At 32.8% G+C, this 22,769-nt stretch overlaps 1 protein-coding gene across 1 annotated transcript; it reads left to right on the top strand.

Moving 5' to 3' along the window:
- The first annotated feature begins 6,361 nt into the window (after nt 1–6,361).
- LOC133299950 (uncharacterized) lies at nt 6,362–8,709 on the top strand. Its single transcript, XM_061499439.1, has 4 exons — nt 6,362–7,234; nt 7,368–7,571; nt 8,165–8,279; nt 8,469–8,709. The coding sequence occupies exons 1-4, from the start codon at nt 6,362–6,364 to the stop codon at nt 8,549–8,551; spliced, it is 1,275 nt and encodes a 424-aa protein (XP_061355423.1). The 3' UTR covers nt 8,552–8,709.
- Nucleotides 8,710–22,769: the final 14,060 nt, after the last annotated feature.

Here is a 22,769-nt window from a genome sequence, read left to right as displayed (position 1 = left end):
GACACTGGAGCTACAGATCACATCACATATATTTTCTCTAATCTTTCATGTGTCCAATCCATAAATCCCATACACATCACACTTCCAAATGGCACTCAAATTACCACAACACAATCAGGCACAGCAAGAATTTCTGATTCTTTAGTTCTTAAAAATGTTCTCTATGGTTTTACATGGGCTATTCTTTTAAAGAACAAAGCTGAGGCACGAAACAATTTAAAACACTTTACTACCTATGTTGAAAATCAATTCAAATCCTCCATAAAAATCATCAGAAGTGATAATGGAGCTGAATTCCTTATGACTGATTTCTATCTCTCAAAAGGGATTGAACATCAACGTTCTTGTGTTGAATCACCCCAACAAAATGGGGTTGCAGAACGTAAACACCAACATATCCTTAATGCAGCTCGTTCTCTTTTCTTTCAAGCCAAATTACCACTTAGCCTATGGACCTATGCAATTTCTCATGCCATACACATCATAAACAGAACCTGCACACCACTTTTAAATAACAAACCACCATATGAACTCCTATACAACAAACCACCATCACTTGAACATTATGTGTCTGCTCTAATTTCTGAATTTTAGCCTAAATGTTGTGTGTAACCCGTGAATTAATTCTTTATACATGCATTCAGATGTGATGAGTATTTGATATGGCCAACATCACTTGTTTGATGTTCTGTCTATTCTTTTCTTAATTGACCCTAATTAAGCGAAGATTCCTTCAGCAAATTTTTTTTTTTTATTTTTATTTTTACTTTTATTTTTTACAGAAAAATGTCAACACTACTGAATCTAGTTTATTCGCTCAAAAGTGCCAGACTGCCAGCAATTGAGAAAAAGATCGACAAGGATTCATGGAAGAAATGGTGACGAGAACTCAGACACAGAAGTAAATTAATTCTAATAATAATAGTTATATGGAAAAAATGTGTACTATTTTAAAGGACATAAAATTATGTCATTTTAAGTAAAAAAAAAAGATAAATCATGGAAGAAAAAAAAATTAAGCAAAATCGGAGAGAGATTAAAAAATCGTAAAATTTAAAATCGTAATGTAAAAAAATCATAAAAAATCATAAAAACGTAAAAACGTTTGAAATATTGATAAAATCGTTTTGATGAAAAAAAATCGTAAAAATGTAAAACCGTAGTGATAAATCGATTTTTTAACAACTATTGTCACACCTCTTTATAAAATAAAAGGACATAAGGTATGTCATTTAAAATGACACACATTTTTCTCTAGTTATATATATAGTTTTAAGAACAAAACAATAGTCGATGACAAAGATTTCTCTTAAATACTATTGGGAATTTAAGTGTGGTCGATCTGCATTTCAAAGGAATAAATTAAATATGATACATCAAATACCTTAATTTTAGGTTGAGATGTAATATCAAATCCCTATCATATTCTTTCTTTATTTAGTGCATTTCATATATTTAAATAAACTTGTTAATTATTTTAATTCACTCAAAGTGATCATCGTATATCTCATTTTTTAATTCTTTAGCAGTTGTATTTTGTTTCTTTAATTCCCGTTGTTGACATATTAAGTTTACTTATGCATGCTAGTTAATGAAGCTCCTCTTCCTTTATCAATTCATAATAAATTAATGATGACAGGAGCAAAAATGTGTTGATAACTCAAATTCTGATAAGGTTGTTATGTACAAAGTTGATTCTCCGATACATAAAGCCAATTGTATGAGAGAATGTTATATTATTGGGTAATATATTTGTCATTTAAACAGGAAAATAAAAAGTTTTCCTGCATAGACAGCAATCTAAAGAGAGAGATAGCAATCAAAGAGAGAGAGAAAGAAAAATTAACGAGCTCTTCATCTATTGTTGTATGTGCATGAAATTCTTTTATTTTCCTCCTACATAATAAATATGGGTTTATTTTTTCTAAAGTTACTTTAGATAACTTTATGTCATGTTCACCAAAACGACGTCGTTTTGGAGCGGAAATCATGGTGTTTTTGTAATTTTAATTTATTTCAGGGTTATAATAGTCTTTTTCATTCTATTTTTTTAATTTTTCAACCATAAAACTACGTCGTTTCAATGAACATTAGACAAAGTTGTCTAAAGTAACATTAGATACTTTTTTCCCCAATAAATATAGGGATTAAAGTTTCTGCTGTAACTTTACATAAGAGTGCCTGCTGTGCTGTTAAACAATGTCGTTTTGGTCTTTTTTTAAAAATCAAATTACTTATTGTGCAACTCTTCTGTATTCATCTCGTTCGCATGCCAGTTTCTTTTTTCCCTTAATGGCAGTGTGATATTAAGGAAAAAAGCGTTGGAAAGATCAACCAGGAAGGCACTCGCTTATGCCCTACTGCAATTAGGTAATGCCATTTTAAATCTTTGTGGAAGTCTACCTCTTGTTCCCCCCTCTTCTTAGATGGGGCGAATCTTTTTAACTCTTCGATTGTCATATTATGGCGTTCGTTTACACCAGTTATTTATATTATGCATTCTATAGAATAGACTATAAGTTAACTGTTCAATCGTGCATTTAGCATCATGTAATATTAACTTTATTGCATTCCATTTTTTTTTTGTTATTGTCGCCATTTTAATTGGGTTCCGCGATCACCCACTCCGACCAAAACATGTCATTCTCTCGATGCGATTAATTCATATGTCAGTAAAGATAGTCAAATTACTGAATGATCTTTCCAACGCTTTTTCCCTTAATATCACACTGCCATTAAGGGAAAAAGAAACTGGCATGCGAACAAGATGAATACGGAAGAGTTGCACAGTAAGCAATTTGACTTTTAAAAAAAGACCAAAACGACACTGTTTAATTGCACAACAGGCACTTTTATCTAAAGTTACAGCAGACACTTTAATCCCATAAATATATTATCCTATATTATTTTACCTTTTTTTGTCCTATGTATTGGGTGATAGGTTTTAAGAGTTGGCTTTTTAACCAACTGTGACCCTACCCACAATGAAGGAAACTAGCCAGACATGGTCATAGCTGAATTACAATGATTCATAAAAGAAGAATAAGAATTCAAAAGGAAGAGAAAATAATCTCCAAGATCAATCTCCGCAAAAAGCTCCAGAAGTTCTTTTCAAGCTCTCCCTCTCTATCATTTTTGTCTTCTGATCCCCCTTTTTAATTTTGCACGCACGCGTTCAAAACACGGTGTCTTCCTGCTCGAAAACCGGCGCTGATGGCGCCTTTTTGTACTGAATTTGAATTAATCCACGCTATCAGCGCCGGTCATACTTCTTCCGCGCTGATGGCGCGGATTTTTCACTGAAAATGCATTTATTCCGCGCTGATAGCGCCGCCCATCTGATCCAAATTTTCCTTCTGCGCAAATTCTCATTTTTCATGCTAAATTCCTATCCAAATATAAACTTGAGTGAGAAATAACATTGAAAATGAAAAACTAACAATTAATCCATAAAATGTATTGATAAGTATGCTCTTTTGACCTTAAAGCTTAGTATTTTAACTTGGAAAATCAAATATATTACAACCACATCACCAACCAAACAGTAAAACAGCTAATGAATCTAGATAAATAAAAGAAAATAATCTTTTCTAATACAATTGACTTTATAGGTGAATTAGCTTTGCACATAAGAATCTTATCAGAAATTGAGTTATCAACACATTTTTGCTCATGTCATCATTAATTTATTTTCAAATGATAAAGCAAGAGGAGTTCCATTAACTAACATGCATAAGTAAACTTATATGCAGTTGCGGAGCCAGCTCAATAATTTAGGTGGTGCCAGAAAATTTGACATATTAAATTATTAAAATATTTATTAGGAAAAAAAATTTAATATGAATTGTAGCATAATGATCTAAATTATGTACTAAATAATATCACATAACATTGAAAATTCAAATGAACAATTATCATTGATTATATATCAAATAAAAAATATAAAAATACACTAATCTTTTCAGTAAGCATTTCAAACATAAGAATTTCACTTTTCTCCTACAACATAATAAGTAATGAACCAAACATTGTCCTAAAAATATGAAAACAATCAAATATAATAATTATATGTATAATAAGCATTGTCCTTCGTCTTCTCTTTCATTTTCTCTATTCCTTAAATTTTCAATATCTCTCGTTAGAGAACATCTCCCTTATTTGCAACAACCATAAGCACGAAGGAAAGTTCTCACATTTGGGAATTAGGTTTTTGACTATTTTTTGTGTTTTCAATAACCCAAAACACAATAGTTTAATAAACCTTCATATTCCATAACTATAGACCTGTTATTCATTTGGTTTCATGATTGTTATTTTCAAGAGTTAAGTGTGTATCCTTTTAAATAACACAAGCATCTTATACCAAGATAAAAAAAAATTCTAGTAGGTAACATGCATGATCCCTTATTCATAGTACTTGAACTCGATTCAATAATAATAAGCCAGTCTCATGCTGTCACAGTTGGATGACTAGGTACTATGCTGGGTTCGACATAAGGGTTACTCATCCAAAAATTTATGTGAAAATCAAGAGAATCATTGTGAACCAAACTTGCCAGCAAATATACCGAGTGAAGAATACCCAACAGACATGAACTTTTGGCCTGACATGATCAGGGATTATCAATACAGAGACTATCAGATCATATAATAATTATTTCGTCCATAAATAAAATATGATTGATACAAGATTCTGGAACTTATCTAATTGTTATTGAACCAATAACAATATGATGGATGCACTGATTTGAGCATAAATAGAAAACAAAATACAGTAAAAAAATTGACCTATCTTGTAGCATGCAGATAAAAACAAAATCGGCTATGTATTACTAATTCCAACAGTTGCATCACACAAAAAAAGAACGATGAATGTTTTCATAAAGTTCATGTTATTAATCTCAGTCTAATAATCATTAGACGGACATAATAACTTTTAAGAAAACAAGTTGTGGTGAAAAGCAATGAATTAGAAGACTTACTGTGTAGAGAAGGGTGATAAAGGGATCTATCTCTTCTTCTGCAAAAGCCGACGGTGAGAGTGCCGCGTAGCAGCTATATGAGAGAGAGAGAGAGAGAGAGAGGGGGTGAAGGTGAAGGTGAAGAAGCAGAGGCACCAATATCAGAGAGAGACCAAAACACAATCAACAAAACCAAGTTGAGAACAAACTCAAAGACGGTGGTGCGGCCATGTTGTCGGCTGGTTCTGAGAGAAAACCCATGGGCTTTGACCTAAAATCTCAAAACAAAATAACCATGGGCTTAAAACCCAATTGATTGTCCAATATTGGGCCCATCATATCCAATGCATGATTAGCTTATCATATCCTATTTTTATCTCTTGTTTGGTGAGTCAATAGGATATGATTAGATTATCCTATTGTCTCATTTTATCCTATCTAATGCATGATTTCTTATCTTATGGGAGGAGCTGGGTTAGGATTCAATAGGATAGGATATCAATATTGGATACCCAATAAATTCCCACGTTACACAATATATTTGTATTTATTGCATTATATTTTATTTTTTCTTTCTCTTTTCTCCTTCAACATAATCTTATCAGATTACTATAAATATATTGAATAGCGTGGGGATATATTGGGTATTCAATATTTTTATTTTATTCCGTTGAATCCTAACCTAGTTCCTCCATAAGATAAGAAATATTGAATAGGATAAAATGAGACAATAGTATAAACTAATCATATCTTATTGATTCACCAAACATGAGTTAAAAGTAAAATATGATAAATTAGCATATCATATCTTCTTGATCTAGTCCTCCAAATAAGCGAATAAGGTATCCTAATTAAAAGCACACAATTATTTATCAAAAAAAAAAATCACACAATTTGATGTACTTTGAAAGTACAACCAATGATCCCGATATATTAACACAAAACAGTTTTTGACTTTTACAGATATTGCGTAAGAGTCTTTAATTTTGAAAAGCCATCTTAAAATCAGACCTTTTTTCGTCATTTAAGAATACAAGGATATGTTTGGAGTATCAATATTGGATACCCAATAAATACCCACGTTACCCAATATATTTGTATTTATTGCATTATATTTTATTTTTTCTTTCTCTTTTCTCCTTCAACATAATCTTATCAGATTACTAATCAGGTGCTCATCAAACACAGGAGGCTTATCAGCCCCATATCATATCCTACCCTTATCAGCCTCATATCATATCCTACCCACCAAACGAGCCCAAAAAGTTTTCTATATATATAAGGCAACCCTTGCATGTCAATGTAAACATTCAGCAAGAATCCAAAACCTTCCAAACCACACCAAGAAAAAGAAAAAGAATCCAAAATCTTCCGAATCCAAAACCTTTCTTCTGATAGTGATGGAGTCAGAGGTCCCAAGACTCGTTTTCTATGTCCTCGCTGAAACCGTTTCCGCTATATACAAAACTCATCAACACTGGCCTCAGATTCTTGAATGGCTTGTGTCGTCTATCGCTTCAAACGACGACGACAAGTTTCGTGAAGTCGCGCTGTTGGTTTTGTGTTCGTTGCCAAACGATTGTTGTTTTCTTGTTTGCGATGCTCTCCGCGACCGCCGCCGCCTTCTTCATTCGTCGTTCTTGATTTCTCTGGCGTCGTCGAACCCTAACGTTCAGGTTGCGTCGTTTGGTGCGGTTGTGAGTTTGGTTCAGTTGTTCTCTGATCCTTCACTGTTCCATGAGCTCTTACGCGCGATGATGGCTGGCGTGTTCACACTATTGCACGGTTTCGAAGGTACCTATTTTCGAATCGCGTTCGTTGAGTTGATAAATCTGGTGTCTCAAGAGCCTCTTCTGTTGAAGCCTTACGTGAGTGACATGGTTCTCGACGCGCTTCAGATCGCGGAGAGTGAGGGTTTGACCAATGAAACGCATCGTTTGGCGTTTGAGTTGGTTATGGCCATGACTGAGGTAAAAGAGTACGGTGAACACGTGTGGCTGAACCTTCCTTCTCAAACTGTGGTTAGGTTGTTCCTCGTTTCTATGAAAATGCTTCTGTGTATTGAAGAGGATGGTGGTGTTGGTGACCATGACCATGACCATGACTTTGGAATAAAGTGTTTGAAACAACTTTGTGTTACACTTGGAGGGAGTAAAGTATTGGCAATTGCTTCAGAACTGTTGCCTCTTTACTTGGATTCCAAGGAATGGAAGAAGCGCCATGCTGGAATTACACTGCTTACTGTGATCTCAAAAGAGTTCTCTGATGAAATGGTGACCTCATCATCTTAACAACTCTCTTTGCTTTGCTTTCATATATATTAATAACTTTTTTACTTAATTGCTGGTGAGGTTTACTACTTTCTCACACTGTCTAACCTTTGTTTATTAATTACATTTTTGGCAGGTATTGATGGAAAATTTTCTTGGGGAAGTGCTGACCAAAGTTTTGAATTCATTCCAAGACTCTCATGCTCAAGTTAGGTTGGCAGCTTTTAATTTTATGGAGACGCCTACAAACTTTGTCCATGTGGCGCAAACCCTTTATCATCCTAGGCTTCTGAATGCTTTTTCTATTGCACTTGACAATGATCAGGACTATAAAGTGAAGGTATTGTAGATATATAGATGTGAAATTGAATTTGAATTTACTTGCATCATGTTAAAGCTGATTATTATGATCTACAAACTTCCATAACCCATAGATAGTTGCTTCATTTCCCTGAAACATAAATACAGGAGAAACAACTCTGAAGTACATATAAACTCACTTTGCTAGTAGTCTAGGGGATTAATTCAGTTTTAGATTATTCACTTCATCCATTGCTTCATTTGAATGAATTTTGCTGCTAGTTTTTTGGTATGCCACTCATGACTATAAACAAAGGTATAATCCCTGGTGTATAGTTAAAAGGTACCTCCTCTTATTATGATCAAGATACATACCTCCTCTCAATCTCATGTTGAAATTTTTTAGCAATTTATCTTTTGATAGTTTTTCTTTGAAATGAACACTTGGGGTGGGATCGTTGGCAATGCTTGGAAGCATGAACAGTGTCTAGATATTTTACTCATCCTTCCATTCTTTATATTTTCACTATCACCGAGCAAGTCATTATTGTTATTATCATCAGCATGTGTGTCTTCTTTATCTTATTTTTCAAACATGTATTATAAGTTAATAATCTTGTGTTTCTTTTATAGGAAAAAGCTGCCTCAGCAATGCTATTCTTTCTAAGGAACACTCTTCCAGAGAGCTTAACTATGTTCAAGGACGTGGACACCGAAATGGGCAAATTGTTGTCATTGCTTCAGGTAAAAATTACAATCTTTTTTTATGCAGGAATTCAGTGTCTGTGGAAAAGTTCCCGAATAATATTTATTACTACCAATAAAGTAGGAATTATCTTTCTTACATTTTCCTTTAGAAATTTTCATCAAGGCTCATAATATTCTAGTTTCCACCATTGTGATATGCTTATTTGATGTTTTTCAGCCATCTGCTTGCAAAGAAGTGTTAAGCAAAGAAGAATTGCTTTGTCAACTTTCAACTTAGTTGCACAGCGGTGTCATGAAGTAGCTCACAAGTAGTCTTGGCGAGAGGATTTTGTTATTAGTAAATCACAATTATTTAGTTGTATTCACATGCCCTAGTTTGCATCATGGTACCATTTTCTTCTTTTTTGTCACCTTTTCCTACACCTCTTAACGTGCACATCTAGACAGACCAGAGGGAAATCATCTGTGTTTGCCCTCAGCAGTTTTTTAATTAAATATCTTTAACATCTCAAAAAAAAAAAAAAAATTGAGGACAATGAAAAGCACTGTGCTGGAATCTCCATTAACTCTGGTCCACGACACGATCAACTGATTGAGATTTTTCTTTTTTTCGCCTCATGAGGTATATCAGAAACTGAGTCCTAGTCCCACTTACCGAAACTGCGACTTATATCACACGTTTTAATTGCTATTGGAAAAGCAGCACCCCTCATTATGTAATATATACACAATTATACATTATATATTGCTGCCACGTCCCACGAGATAATAACTATTTAAATGTCATGGTCTAAGTATCTACATAGCAGGGATTTATATGGCAATGCCTAATTAATGTCTCTTCAAAGTGATCCAAAGATATATAACTACCCTTGTACTGAATTATGGAACGCTTTAAACGCAACAACCAATTCCAACCTATAGGAATACCCAAGTAGGTATTTCCTTTTTCCAAACGTGGAAAAAATTTAAAGGTGGCCAGAAAAAAAATTTCAAAAATGAAAATAAAAATTTTTATATTTGAAAAAAAGGAGTACCCACCACCGTATCACTATGTATAGTTTTGTTCCCTTGTTATAAGGTTGCTCCCGGTCTGTGTCAGTCATGGCTGACATGCACAAGATCAAATAGCTGTCTCTCCGTCAATTGTGTGGGTCACCTTTTTTTCTCATCTGCTATACCTAATTTCCAATATTTCTTATTAGGATAAGTAGATGAAATGAAATCTAAAGGGTCCTTGCTTGCCATAAATTTATTATGGGGTCAAAGTTTAGCAAGGAAATTATTTGGTATTGGGAATTGGTCTATTATATATACGAAACCCTCAAACCCCTAATGATGAGTTATCTAAAACAGGTTATAGGCATCGAATGAACTTACATGTTAACATTTGTATTTACAGCCCTTAAAAAGATAATATTAAGTGATATATTTGGATAATTGTTTCTTATGTTGTAAGAGATAATTTTATCTTCTATATACATAAAAGTGTATGAGGTCCATGTGAAGAGAAGTGAAAGAAAAAGATAATATAAACCTCACATATTATATATATATATATATATATATATATATATATATATATATGAGATAAAATTATCTCTTACAATATTAAAAACATTAATCTCATAAATAAAATGATATATGATGAATGTTTAGACTAGATTACTTAACTAATATTGATGATGCATAACATATATTTAATTGATGGGTTTTATAATTCTCATTTAACATGATAATTTGAATTTTCCTACACACCCTTCGATTTCTGTGTCAACGTGGGTCCTACACATAATTTTTTCTTACATACGGGTCCCACATGTTTTTTGTCTCTACAACATGAGAATTCAATTCTCATGTTGAATGAGAAATATAAAACCCTTAATTGATATAATTAATAATTGTCTTTTCATTCTCTATTGTGAAAATTATTGAAAATGTTAGGATTCTAATTTCTGTAATTATGTCACGTCAAACGGCCTGGAATAAAAGTTAAAGAAAATAAGGTTATTTTGTAATATCAATTATCTATTGGATCAAAATCATTTTAGACAGTTACATTTCCAATCTTGCATCGTCGATCATATTTATATCTAACGATTCTGATTTATTATATATGTAAGTCATATATACAAAGCAAATCAATGGCTAAATTAAAATTAGGTATAATTTTTTTTATTCTAGTATAAGAATACCTGCCTTAAGCTATTTAATAAGAGTAATTTTGTTAATACGAATATATGATAGTCCATGACTATTTCATCAAACCCTTTTATTTTTATTGAATAGAGTGATATTCCAAACCAAATGTAACCATACTCCATGCACCTGAGGCAAAGAATTGACTCCAACACTTGTTTCTACTTTCTGGGATTCTAGCATGATCCATTATCAAATGGGCTAAAGGAACAACCTACAAAGGATATGACGTGGCAAGATTACTTGCTCTCTCTTTTTTTGGTAATAAATAAAAATTCTTTAGTTATAATAAATGTTAAATAAAATATTTTTATTATGTGGAATGCTTTTATCTTTCATTTTATTTTATTAATTTTTTCAAATTAATCAAAAAAGAGATCGATCTTAACACTTGTTTTTTTTTTTTAATAAAAAGTTGCATGTTTCTGATTTTTGTTTTTTTTAACATTATCCTCCGGTAATCTTATAGGTTCCCAACTAATTTGGAGTTCAAGACGGATTTAGAATTAGGATTTTAATCCCCTTTCAAAAATAATATTAAAAAAAATCTAACACATATTTGTATCCTCACTTGTTCAACTTTCACACGTCAATTATTGCATGCTTTTGATTTTGTTTGAACGAGCCCACTTTTGTCTAAATATTAGTAATAAAAACTAGTTTTTGGGACTTCTACCTACAGATCAGGATAATTGATTCTTGCCTCATCTATGACCAACAGTTTTATCAACGTAGGGGTATTAATTTGTCTCCAGCAACCTTATTTGAATCAATACAATACACTTATTTATTTAAATACGGGTATTAATTTGTCTCCAGGCTCCAGCAACCTTATTTGAATCAATACAATACACTTATTTATTTTCTCTCCATGTGCCGGGCACGTCGTTTAACTTCTTGTTCTTTTTGTTAATATATACAGTAGCTTGTAATTAATTCAGTTAGTTAGAAGTCTGTTAGTTAGATGTTAGTTATTTCTGTTATTTACAGTTAAAGAGTCTTTGCTTCCGTGCTTTAGTTTGATTGCTGTTGTATATATATCAGCAATGTAACCTTGAGAATTCATTCAATACATTCAATCTTTTTCATCTTTTATCTAGTTTTCAATATGGTATCAGAGCTCATCTAGAGCTCTGGTATTCACCCTCTCTTGTTCCCAATTCTTCTCAAAAGATTTTCCTTCTTCTTCCTTTCGAAATTTTCTGTTTTCTTTTCATCAATCAAGAAAATGGAAGATGCAGCATCAGCACCAACTCAAAGAGCAGTACCAAACCAGAATACAACACCAGCACCAGAATCCAATCCCTATTACCTACATCCCAATGAAAGCTCATCGCTGGTCTTAGTATCTCCTTCAATGAATGGAAAGAACTTCCACACATGGCAAAGATCAATGCGTATGGCACTCCTATCCAAGAACAAGCTTGGTTTTGTTAATGGAACAATCAAGAAACCAGATGATGACAGTCCTCTATTTGGTTCATGGGAAAGGTGTAACACTATGATAATTTCTTGGCTCAATCGATCCATCTCAGAATCCATTGCACAATCAGTGCTTTGGATGGAGAAAGCAGATGATATATGGAACAACTTGAAAGACAGGTTTGCTCAAACTGATATGTTTAGAATTTCTGATCTTCAAGATGAAATTTTCAAATTGCAGCAAGGAGACAAATGTGTTTCAGATTACTTCACCCAATTAAAGATTTTATGGGATGAATTAGAAAGCTTACAGCCAATTTTACCATCTTGCGCATGTGGAGCAGCAACACAAGTAAAGGATACTCGTGAAAGGGACTATGTAATAAGATTCTTGAAAGGGTTAAATGACCAATTTGAACATGTGAGAGCTCAAGTAATGCTATTAGACCCTCTTCCATGTGTTAACAAAGTATTCTCATTGATTCTTCAGCAAGAAAGGCGCCTGAAAATAGGAGTCCAAGATTCACAATCTTTCATCAATATTGCTGAACAACAAAATTCCAGAGGACAACTAGACAGAGGACAGACTCGATATCATCCAAATTTCAATCAGAACTTCAACCAAGGTTTCAATCAAGGAAGAGGCCAAGGTTTTAATCAAGGAAGAGGCCAAGGTTTCAATCAAGGAAGAGGTCGTGGAAATAAGTTTTGCACATATTGCAAGAGAACAAACCATACCATCGAGACATGCTATCTCAAGCATGGATTTCCACCAGGATACCAAACCAGAAGACCATATGCTGCTGCTGCTGCTACAAACTTTGTTTCACTAGAATTTGATGATAGTGTACACAATACTGATCCAGAACCTGAACCAGAATCTCTGAATCTTGCCTTTTCAAAAGAACAACATCAAGAAATTCTGGAACTTCTACAAAGATCAAAGCTGCCTCACTCATCCAATATGATTCAAACCCACTCATCTGCTTTCAATATAGGTAACACAGTATCAGGTATAAAATCAAACCATTGGATTCTGGACACTGGAGCTACAGATCACATCACATATATTTTCTCTAATCTTTCATGTGTCCAATCCATAAATCCCATACACATCACACTTCCAAATGGCACTCAAATTACCACAACACAATCAGGCACAGCAAGAATTTCTGATTCTTTAGTTCTTAAAAATGTTCTCTATGTACCATCCTTTCGTGTCAATTTGATTTCAGTAACCAAACTTCTTCAAGACACCCAATCCTACATTCTTTTTCATGACTTAACTTGTTTCATCCAACAGATATCAACCAACCAGACGATTGGTTCAGCTAAACAATTAGATGGACTCTACATATTGAAGACACATGAAGGATCTGTAAAGAAAAGTTTCTGCAATAAAGTGAACTCCAATGATGCATTGATATGGCACCAAAGACTTGGTCATCCTTCTGAACCAGTCATGAAGACCATGTCCATCTACTTCCCTTTCATTTCATGTAATAAAATAGATCCCTGTGATATATGTCATTTCTCAAAACAAAGAAAATTACCTTACATTTCTAGTACAATCAAAACTACATTTCCTTTCCAATTAATACATACTGACATTTGGGGTCCCTTCTCCACAACTTCTTTACATGGCCATCGATATTTCTTAACAATTGTAGATGACTATACACGTTTTACATGGGCTATTCTTTTAAAGAACAAAGCTGAGGCACGAAACAATTTAAAACACTTTACTACCTATGTTGAAAATCAATTCAAATCCTCCATAAAAATCATCAGTGATGATAATGGAGCTTCCTTCCTGACTGATTTCTATCTCTCTCAAAAGGGATTGAACATCAACGTTCTTGTGTTGAATCACCCCAACAAAATGGGGTTGCAGAACGTAAACACCAACATATCCTTAATGCAACTCGTTCTCTTTTCTTTCAAGCCAAATTACCACTCAGCCTATGGACCTATGCAATTCCTCATGCCATACACATCATAAACAGAACCTGCACACCACTTTTAAATAACAAACCACCATATGAACTCCTATACAACAAACCACCATCACTTGAACATTATGTGTCTGCTCTAATTTCCGAATTTTAGCCTAAATGTTGTGTGTAACCCGTGAATTAATTCTTTATACATGCATTCAGATGTGATGAGTATTTGATATGGCCAACATCACTTGTTTGATGTTCTGTCTATTCTTTTCTTAATTGACCCTAATTAAGCGAAGATTCCTTCAGCAAATTTTTTTATTTTTATTTTTATTTTTACTTTTATTTTTTACAGAAAAATGTCAACACTACTGAATCTAGTTTATTCGCTCAAAAGTGCCAGACTGCCAGCAATTGAGAAAAAGATCGACAAGGATTCATGGAAGAAATGGTGACGAGAACTCAGACACAAAAGTAAATTAATTCTAATAATAATAGTTATATGGAAAAAATGTGTACTATTTTAAAGGACATAAAATTATGTCATTTTAAGTAAAAAAAAAAAAAGATAAATCATGGAAGAAAAAAAAATTAAGCAAAATCGGAGAGAGATTAAAAAATCGTAAAATTTAAAATCGTAATGTAAAAAAATCATAAAAAATCATAAAAACGTAAAAACGTTTGAAATATTGATAAAATCGTTTTGATGAAAAAAAATCGTAAAAATGTAAAACCGTAGTGATAAATCGATTTTTTAACAACTATTGTCACACCTCTTTATAAAATAAAAGGACATAAGGTATGTCATTTAAAATGACACACATTTTTCTCTAGTTATATATATAGTTTTAAGAACAAAACAATAGTCGATGACAAAGATTTCTCTTAAATACTATTGGGAATTTAAGTGTGGTCGATCTGCATTTCAAAGGAATAAATTAAATATGATACATCAAATACCTTAATTTTAGGTTGAGATGTAATATCAAATCCCTATCATATTCTTTCTTTATTCAGTGCATTTCATATATTTAAATAAACTTGTTAATTATTTTAATTCACTCAAAGTGATCATCGTATATCTCATTCTTTTAATTCTTTAGCAGTTGTATTTTGTTTCTTTAATTCCCGTGGTTGACATATTAAGTTTACTTATGCATGCTAGTTAATGAAGCTCCTCTTCCTTTATCAATTCATAATAAATTAATGATGACAGGAGCAAAAATGTGTTGATAACTCAAATTCTGATAAGGTTGTTATGTACAAAGTTGATTCTCCGACACATAAAGCCAATTGTATGAGAGAAGGTTATATTATTGGGTAATATATTTGTCATTTAAACAGGAAAATAAAAAGTTTTCCTGCATAGACAGCAATCAAAAGAGAGAGATAGCAATCAAAGAGAGAGAAACAAAAATTAACGAGCTCTTCATCTATTGTTGTATGTGCATGAAATTCTTTTATTTTCCTCCTACATAATAAATATGGGTTTATTTTTTCTAAAGTTACTTTAGATAACTTTATGTCATGTTCACCAAAACGACGTCGTTTTGGAGCGGAAATCATGGTGTTTTTGTAATTTTAATTTATTTCAGGGTTATAATAGTCTTTATCATTCTATTTTTTTAATTTTTCAACCATAAAACTACGTCGTTTCAATGAACATTAGACAAAGTTGTCTAAAGTAACATTAGATACTTTTTTCCCCAATAAATATAGGGATTAAAGTTTCTGCTGTAACTTTACATAAGAGTGCCTGCTGTGCTGTTAAACGGTGTCGTTTTGGTCTTTTTTTAAAAATCAAATTACTTATTGTGCAACTCTTCTGTATTCATCTCGTTCGCATGCCAGTTTCTTTTTTCCCTTAATGGCAGTGTGATATTAAGGGAAAAAGCGTTGGAAAGATCAACCAGGAAGGCACTCGCTTATGCCCTACTGCAATTAGGTAATGCCATTTTAAATCTTTGCGGAAGTCTACCTCTTGTTCCCCCCTATTCTTAGATTGTCATATTATGGCGTTCGTTTACACCAGTTATTTATATTATGCATTCTATAGAATAGACTATAAGTTAACTGTTCAATCGTGCATTTAGCATCATGTAATATTAACTTTATTGCATTCCATTTTTTTTTTTTGTTATTGTCGCCATTTTAATTGGGTTCCGCGATCACCCACTCCGACCAAAACATGTCATTCTCTCGATGCGATTAATTCATATGTCAGTAAAGATAGTCAAATTACTGAATGATCTTTCCAACGCTTTTTCCCTTAATATCACACTGCCATTAAGGGAAAAAGAAACTGGCATGCGAACAAGATGAATACGGAAGAGTTGCACAGTAAGCAATTTGACTTTTAAAAAAAGACCAAAACGACACTGTTTAATTGCACAGCAGGCACTTTTATCTAAAGTTACAGCAGACACTTTAATCCCATAAATATATTATCCTATATTATTTTACCTTTTTTTGTCCTAAGTATTGGGTGATAGGTTTTAAGAGTTGGCTTTTTAACCAACTGTGACCCTACCCACAATGAAGGAAACTAGCCAGACATGGTCATAGCTGAATTACAATGATTCATAAAAGAAGAATAAGAATTCAAAAGGAAGAGAAAATAATCTCCAAGATCAATCTCCGCAAAAAGCTCCAGAAGTTCTTTTCAAGCTCTCCCTCTCTATCATTTTTGTCTTCTGATCCCCCTTTTTAATTTTGCACGCACGCGTTCAAAACACGGTGTCTTCCTGCTCGAAAACCGGCGCTGATGGCGCCTTTTTGTACTGAATTTGAATTAATCCACGCTATCAGCGCCGGTCATACTTCTTCCGCGCTGATGGCGCGGATTTTTCACTGAAAATGCATTTATTCCGCGCTGATAGCGCCGCCCATCTGATCCAAATTTTCCTTCTGCGCAAATTCTCATTTTTCATGCTAAATTCCTATCCAAATATAAACTTGAGTGAGAAATAACATTGAAAATGAAAAACTAACAATTAATCCATAAAATGTATTGATAAGTATGCTCTTTTGACCTTAAAGCTTAGTATTTTAACTTGGAAAATCAAATATATTACAACCACATCACCAACCAAACAGTAAAACAGCTAATGAATCTAGATAAATAAAAGAAAATAATCTTTTCTAATACAATTGACTTTATAGGTGAATTAGCTTTGCACATAAGAATCTTATCAGAAATTGAGTTATCAACACATTTTTGCTCATGTCATCATTAATTTATTTTCAAATGATAAAGCAAGAGGAGTTCCATTAACTAACATGCATAAGTAAACTTATATGCAGTTGCGGAGCCAGCCCAATAATTTAGGTGGTGCCAGAAAATTTGACATATTAAATTATTAAAATATTTATTAGGAAAAAAAATTTAATATGAATTGTAGCATAATGATCTAAATTATGTACTAAATAATATCACATAACATTAAAAATACACTAATCTTTTCGGTAAGCATTTCAAACATAAGAATTTCACTTTTCTCCTACAACATAATAAGTAATGAACCAAACATTGTCCTAAAAATATGAAAACAATCAAATATAATAATTATATGTATAATAAGCATTGTCCTTCGTCTTCTCTTTCATTTTCTCTATTCCTTAAATTTTCAATATCTCTCGTTAGAGAACATCTCCCTTATTTGCAACAACCATAAGCACGAAGGAAAGTTCTCACATTTGGGAATTAGGTTTTTGACTATTTTTTGTGTTTTCAATAACCCAAAACACAATAGTTTAATAAACCTTCATATTCCATAACTATAGACCTGTTATTCATTTGGTTTCATGATTGTTATTTTCAAGAGTTAAGTGTGTATCCTTTTAAATAACACAAATTATGTCTTTTTAGTTTTTAACATTATGTCTTACCGGTAAGACATAGTTATAACATAAAAAACTATTTTCATGAAAAGTTATTTTTTCTCTCTACACGTCAGTTGAAGTGACTGAGGAAAGGAGAAAAAAAAGTAATTTTTCATATTATAACTATGTCTTAACAGTAAGATATAGTGTCAAAAACCAATAGGACACAAGGTTCTGTCCTTTAAAAGGACAAATCCTTTTCTCTACTTTTAAGGGGTTTATTTGAGCTCAAATTCTGAAATAGGTTAACTAATCATTTTTGTGATTAAGTTTAGATGTCTTTATTTTTTAAAATAATAGGAATAAGAATAAATAACATAACTAATTAGAATAAAGCGAAAAAAAATATACGAGATAAAAAATAAAAGAAGGTGAAACACAAAAATAACATACTATACACGTTCTTTATTATTTGTTTGCATTTAAATAATTTATTGTTACTTTATATTGAGTATTTGATTTTCTATTTAGGTGGTGCCAAATTATAATTTGAAGCTTGATTAATTATAATTAATTATGTAATATATGTAATAAGTAAAAAAAAAAACAAGCAGGTGCCTTGGCACCTGCTGGCGTATGTGCGTGTGGCTCCGCCGCTGCTTATATGTCATCGTGGGAGCTAAAGAATAAAGTTTGATAGTTGAGTAATGATTTTTTTTTTAGGAAGCATCTGTTTACAAAAAAAAATTATAAATTTTTACAAATTACACTATGTACTCTCAAAAATACATAATGTAATCTAGTATATTTTTGAGAATACATATTATAATTTGTAAAAAAAATTATAAATATAATACTCCCCTTTTCTGTATGTGAAACAAGCAAATTTTGTTTAAATTTAGATACAAATTGATAAATGGGACCCTTGCATGTCAATGTAAACATTCAGCAAGAATCCAAAACCTTCCAAACCAGACCAAGAAAAAGAAAAAGAATCCAAAATCTTCCGAATCCAAAACCTTTCTTCTGATAGTGATGGAGTCAGAGGTCCCAAGACTCGTTTTCTATGTCCTCGCTGAAACCGTTTCCGCTATATACAAAACTCATCAACACTGGCCTCAGATTCTTGAATGGCTTGTGTCGTCTATCGCTTCAAACGACGACGACAAGTTTCGTGAAGTCGCGCTGTTGGTTTTGTGTTCGTTGCCAAACGATTGTTGTTTTCTTGTTTGCGATGCTCTCCGCGACCGCCGCCGCCTTCTTCATTCGTCGTTCTTGATTTCTCTGGCGTCGTCGAACCCTAACGTTCAGGTTGCGTCGTTTGGTGCGGTTGTGAGTTTGGTTCGGTTGTTCTCTGATCCTTCACTGTTCCATGAGCTCTTACGCGCGATGATGGCTGGCGTGTTCACACTATTGCACGGTTTCGAAGGTACCTATTTTCGAATCGCGTTCGTTGAGTTGATAAATCTAGTGTCTCAAGAGCCTCTTCTGTTGAAGCCTTACGTGAGTGACATGGTTCTCGACGCGCTTCAGATCGCGGAGAGTGAGGGTTTGACCAAAGAAACGCATCGTTTGGCGTTTGAGTTGGTTATGGCCATGACTGAGGTAAAAGAGTACGGTGAACACGTGTGGCTGAACCTTCCTTCTCAAACTGTGGTTAGGTTGTTCCTCGTTTCTATGAAAATGCTTCTGTGTATTGAAGAGGATGGTGGTGTTGGTGACCATGACCATGACCATGACTTTGGAATAAAGTGTTTGAAACAACTTTGTGTTACACTTGGAGGGAGTAAAGTATTGGCAATTGCTTCAGAACTGTTGCCTCTTTACTTGGATTCCAAGGAATGGAAGAAGCGCCATGCTGGAATTACACTGCTTACTGTGATCTCAAAAGAGTTCTCTGATGAAATGGTGACCTCATCATCTTAACAACTCTCTTTGCTTTGCTTTCATATATATTAATAACTTTTTGACTTAATTGCTGGTGAGGTTTACTACTTTCTCACACTGTCTAACCTTTGTTTATTAATTACATTTTTGGCAGGTATTGATGGAAAATTTTCTTGGGGAAGTGCTGACCAAAGTTTTGAATTCATTCCAAGACTCTCATGCTCAAGTTAGGTTGGCAGCTTTTAATTTTATGGAGACGCCTACAAACTTTGTCCATGTGGCGCAAACCCTTTATCATCCTAGGCTTCTGAATGCTTTTTCTATTGCACTTGACAATGATCAGGACTATAAAGTGAAGGTATTGTAGATATATAGATGTGAAATTGAATTTGAATTTACTTGCATCATGTTAAAGCTGATTATTATGATCTACAAACTTCCATAACCCATAGATAGTTGCTTCATTTCCCTGAAACATAAATACAGGAGAAACAACTCTGAAGTACATATAAACTCACTTTGCTAGTAGTCTAGGGGATTAATTCAGTTTTAGATTATTCACTTCATCCATTGCTTCATTTGAATGAATTTTGCTGCTAGTTTTTTGGTATGCCACTCATGACTATATAAACAAAGGTATAATCCCTGGTGTATAGTTAAAAGGTACCTCCTCTTATTATGATCAAGATACATACCTCCTCTCAATCTCATGTTGAAATTTTTTAGCAATTTATCTTTTGATAGTTTTTCTTTGAAATGAACACTTGGGGTGGGATCGTTGGCAATGCTTGGAAGCATGAACAGTGTCTAGATATTTTACTCATCCTTCCATTCTTTATATTTTCACTATCACCGAGCAAGTCATTATTGTTATTATCATCAGCATGTGTGTCTTCTTTATCTTATTTTTCAAACATGTATTATAAGTTAATAATCTTGTGTTTCTTTTATAGGAAAAAGCTGCCTCAGCAATGCTATTCTTTCTAAGGAACACTCTTCCAGAGAGCTTAACTATGTTCAAGGACGTGGACACCGAAATGGGCAAATTGTTGTCATTGCTTCAGGTAAAAATTACAATCTTTTTTTATGCAGGAATTCAGTGTCTGTGGAAAAGTTCCCGGATAATATTTATTACTACCAATAAAGTAGGAATTATCTTTCTTACATTTTCCTTTAGAAATTTTCATCAAGGCTCATAATATTCTAGTTTCCACCATTGTGATATGCTTATTTGATGTTTTTCAGCCATCTGCTTGCAAAGAAGTGTTAAGCAAAGAAGAATTGCTTTGTCAACTTTCAACTTAGTTGCACAGCGGTGTCATGAAGTAGCTCACAAGTAGTCTTGGCGAGAGGATTTTGTTATTAGTAAATCACAATTATTTAGTTGTATTCACATGCCCTAGTTTGCATCATGGTACCATTTTCTTCTTTTTTGTCACCTTTTCCTACACCTCTTAACGTGCACATCTAGACAGACCAGAGGGAAATCATCTGTGTTTGCCCTCAGCAGTTTTTTAATTAAATATCTTTAACATCTCAAAAAAAAAAAAAACATTGAGGACAATGAAAAGCACTGTGCTGGAATCTCCATTAACTCTGGTCCACGACACGATCAACTGATTGAGCTTTTTTTTTTTCTTTTTTTCGCCTCATGAGGTATATCAGAAACTGAGTCCTAGTCCCACTTACCGAAACTGCGACTTATATCACACGTTTTAATTGCTATTGGAAAAGCAGCACCCCTCATTATGTAATATATACACAATTATACATTATATATTGCTGCCACGTCCCACGAGATAATAACTATTTAAATGTCAAAGAAAAAGATAATATAAACCTCACATATTATATATATATATATATATATATATATATATATATATATGATATAAAATTATCTCTTACAATATTAAAAACATTAATCTCATAAATAAAATGATATATGATGAATGTTTAGACTAGATTACTTAACTAATATTGATGATGCATAACATATATTTAATTGATGGGTTTTATAATTCTCATTTAACATGATAATTTGAATTTTCCTACACACCCTTCGATTTCTGTGTCAACGTGGGTCCTACACATAATTTTTTCTTACATACGGGTCCCACATGTTTTTTGTCTCTACAACATGAGAATTCAATTCTCATGTTGAATGAGAAATATAAAACCCTTAATTGATATAATTAATAATTGTCTTTTCATTCTCTATTGTGAAAATTATTGAAAATGTTAGGATTCTAATTTCTGTAATTATGTCACGTCAAACGGCCTGGAATAAAAGTTAAAGAAAATAAGGTTATTTTGTAATATCAATTATCTATTGGATCAAAATCATTTTAGACAGTTACATTTCCAATCTTGCATCGTCGATCATATTTATATCTAACGATTCTGATTTATTATATATGTAAGTCATATATACAAAGCAAATCAATGGCTAAATTAAAATTAGGTATAATTTTTTTTATTCTAGTATAAGAATACCTGCCTTAAGCTATTTAATAAGAGTAATTTTGTTAATACGAATATATGATAGTCCATGACTATTTCATCAAACCCTTTTATTTTTATTGAATAGAGTGATATTCCAAACCAAATGTAACCATACTCCATGCACCTGAGGCAAAGAATTGACTCCAACACTTGTTTCTACTTTCTGGGATTCTAGCATGATCCATTATCAAATGGGCTAAAGGAACAACCTACAAAGGATATGACGTGGCAAGATTACTTGCTCTCTCTTTTTTTTTGGTAATAAATAAAAATTCTTTAGTTATAATAAATGTTAAATAAAATATTTTTATTATGTGGAATGCTTTTATCTTTCATTTTATTTTATTAATTTTTTCAAATTAATCAAAAAAGAGATCGATCTTAACACTTGTTTTTTTTTTTTTAATAAAAAGTTGCATGTTTCTGATTTTTGTTTTTTTTAACATTATCCTCCGGTAATCTTATAGGTTCCCAACTAATTTGGAGTTCAAGACGGATTTAGAATTAGGATTTTAATCCCCTTTCAAAAATAATATTAAAAAAAATCTAACACATATTTGTATCCTCACTTGTTCAACTTTCACACGTCAATTATTGCATGCTTTTGATTTTGTTTGAACGAGCCCACTTTTGTCTAAATATTAGTAATAAAAACTAGTTTTTGGGACTTCTACCTACAGATCAGGATAATTGATTCTTGCCTCATCTATGACCAACAGTTTTATCAACGTAGGGGTATTAATTTGTCTCCA

This window comes from Gastrolobium bilobum, unplaced genomic scaffold, assembly GCF_033153095.1.
Source record: "Gastrolobium bilobum isolate Gb01-03AN ecotype WA unplaced genomic scaffold, APGP_CSIRO_Gbil_v1 utg854142, whole genome shotgun sequence".
Classification (NCBI taxonomy): domain Eukaryota; kingdom Viridiplantae; phylum Streptophyta; class Magnoliopsida; order Fabales; family Fabaceae; genus Gastrolobium; species Gastrolobium bilobum.
This window is presented reverse-complemented; position numbering and strand designations above follow the sequence as displayed.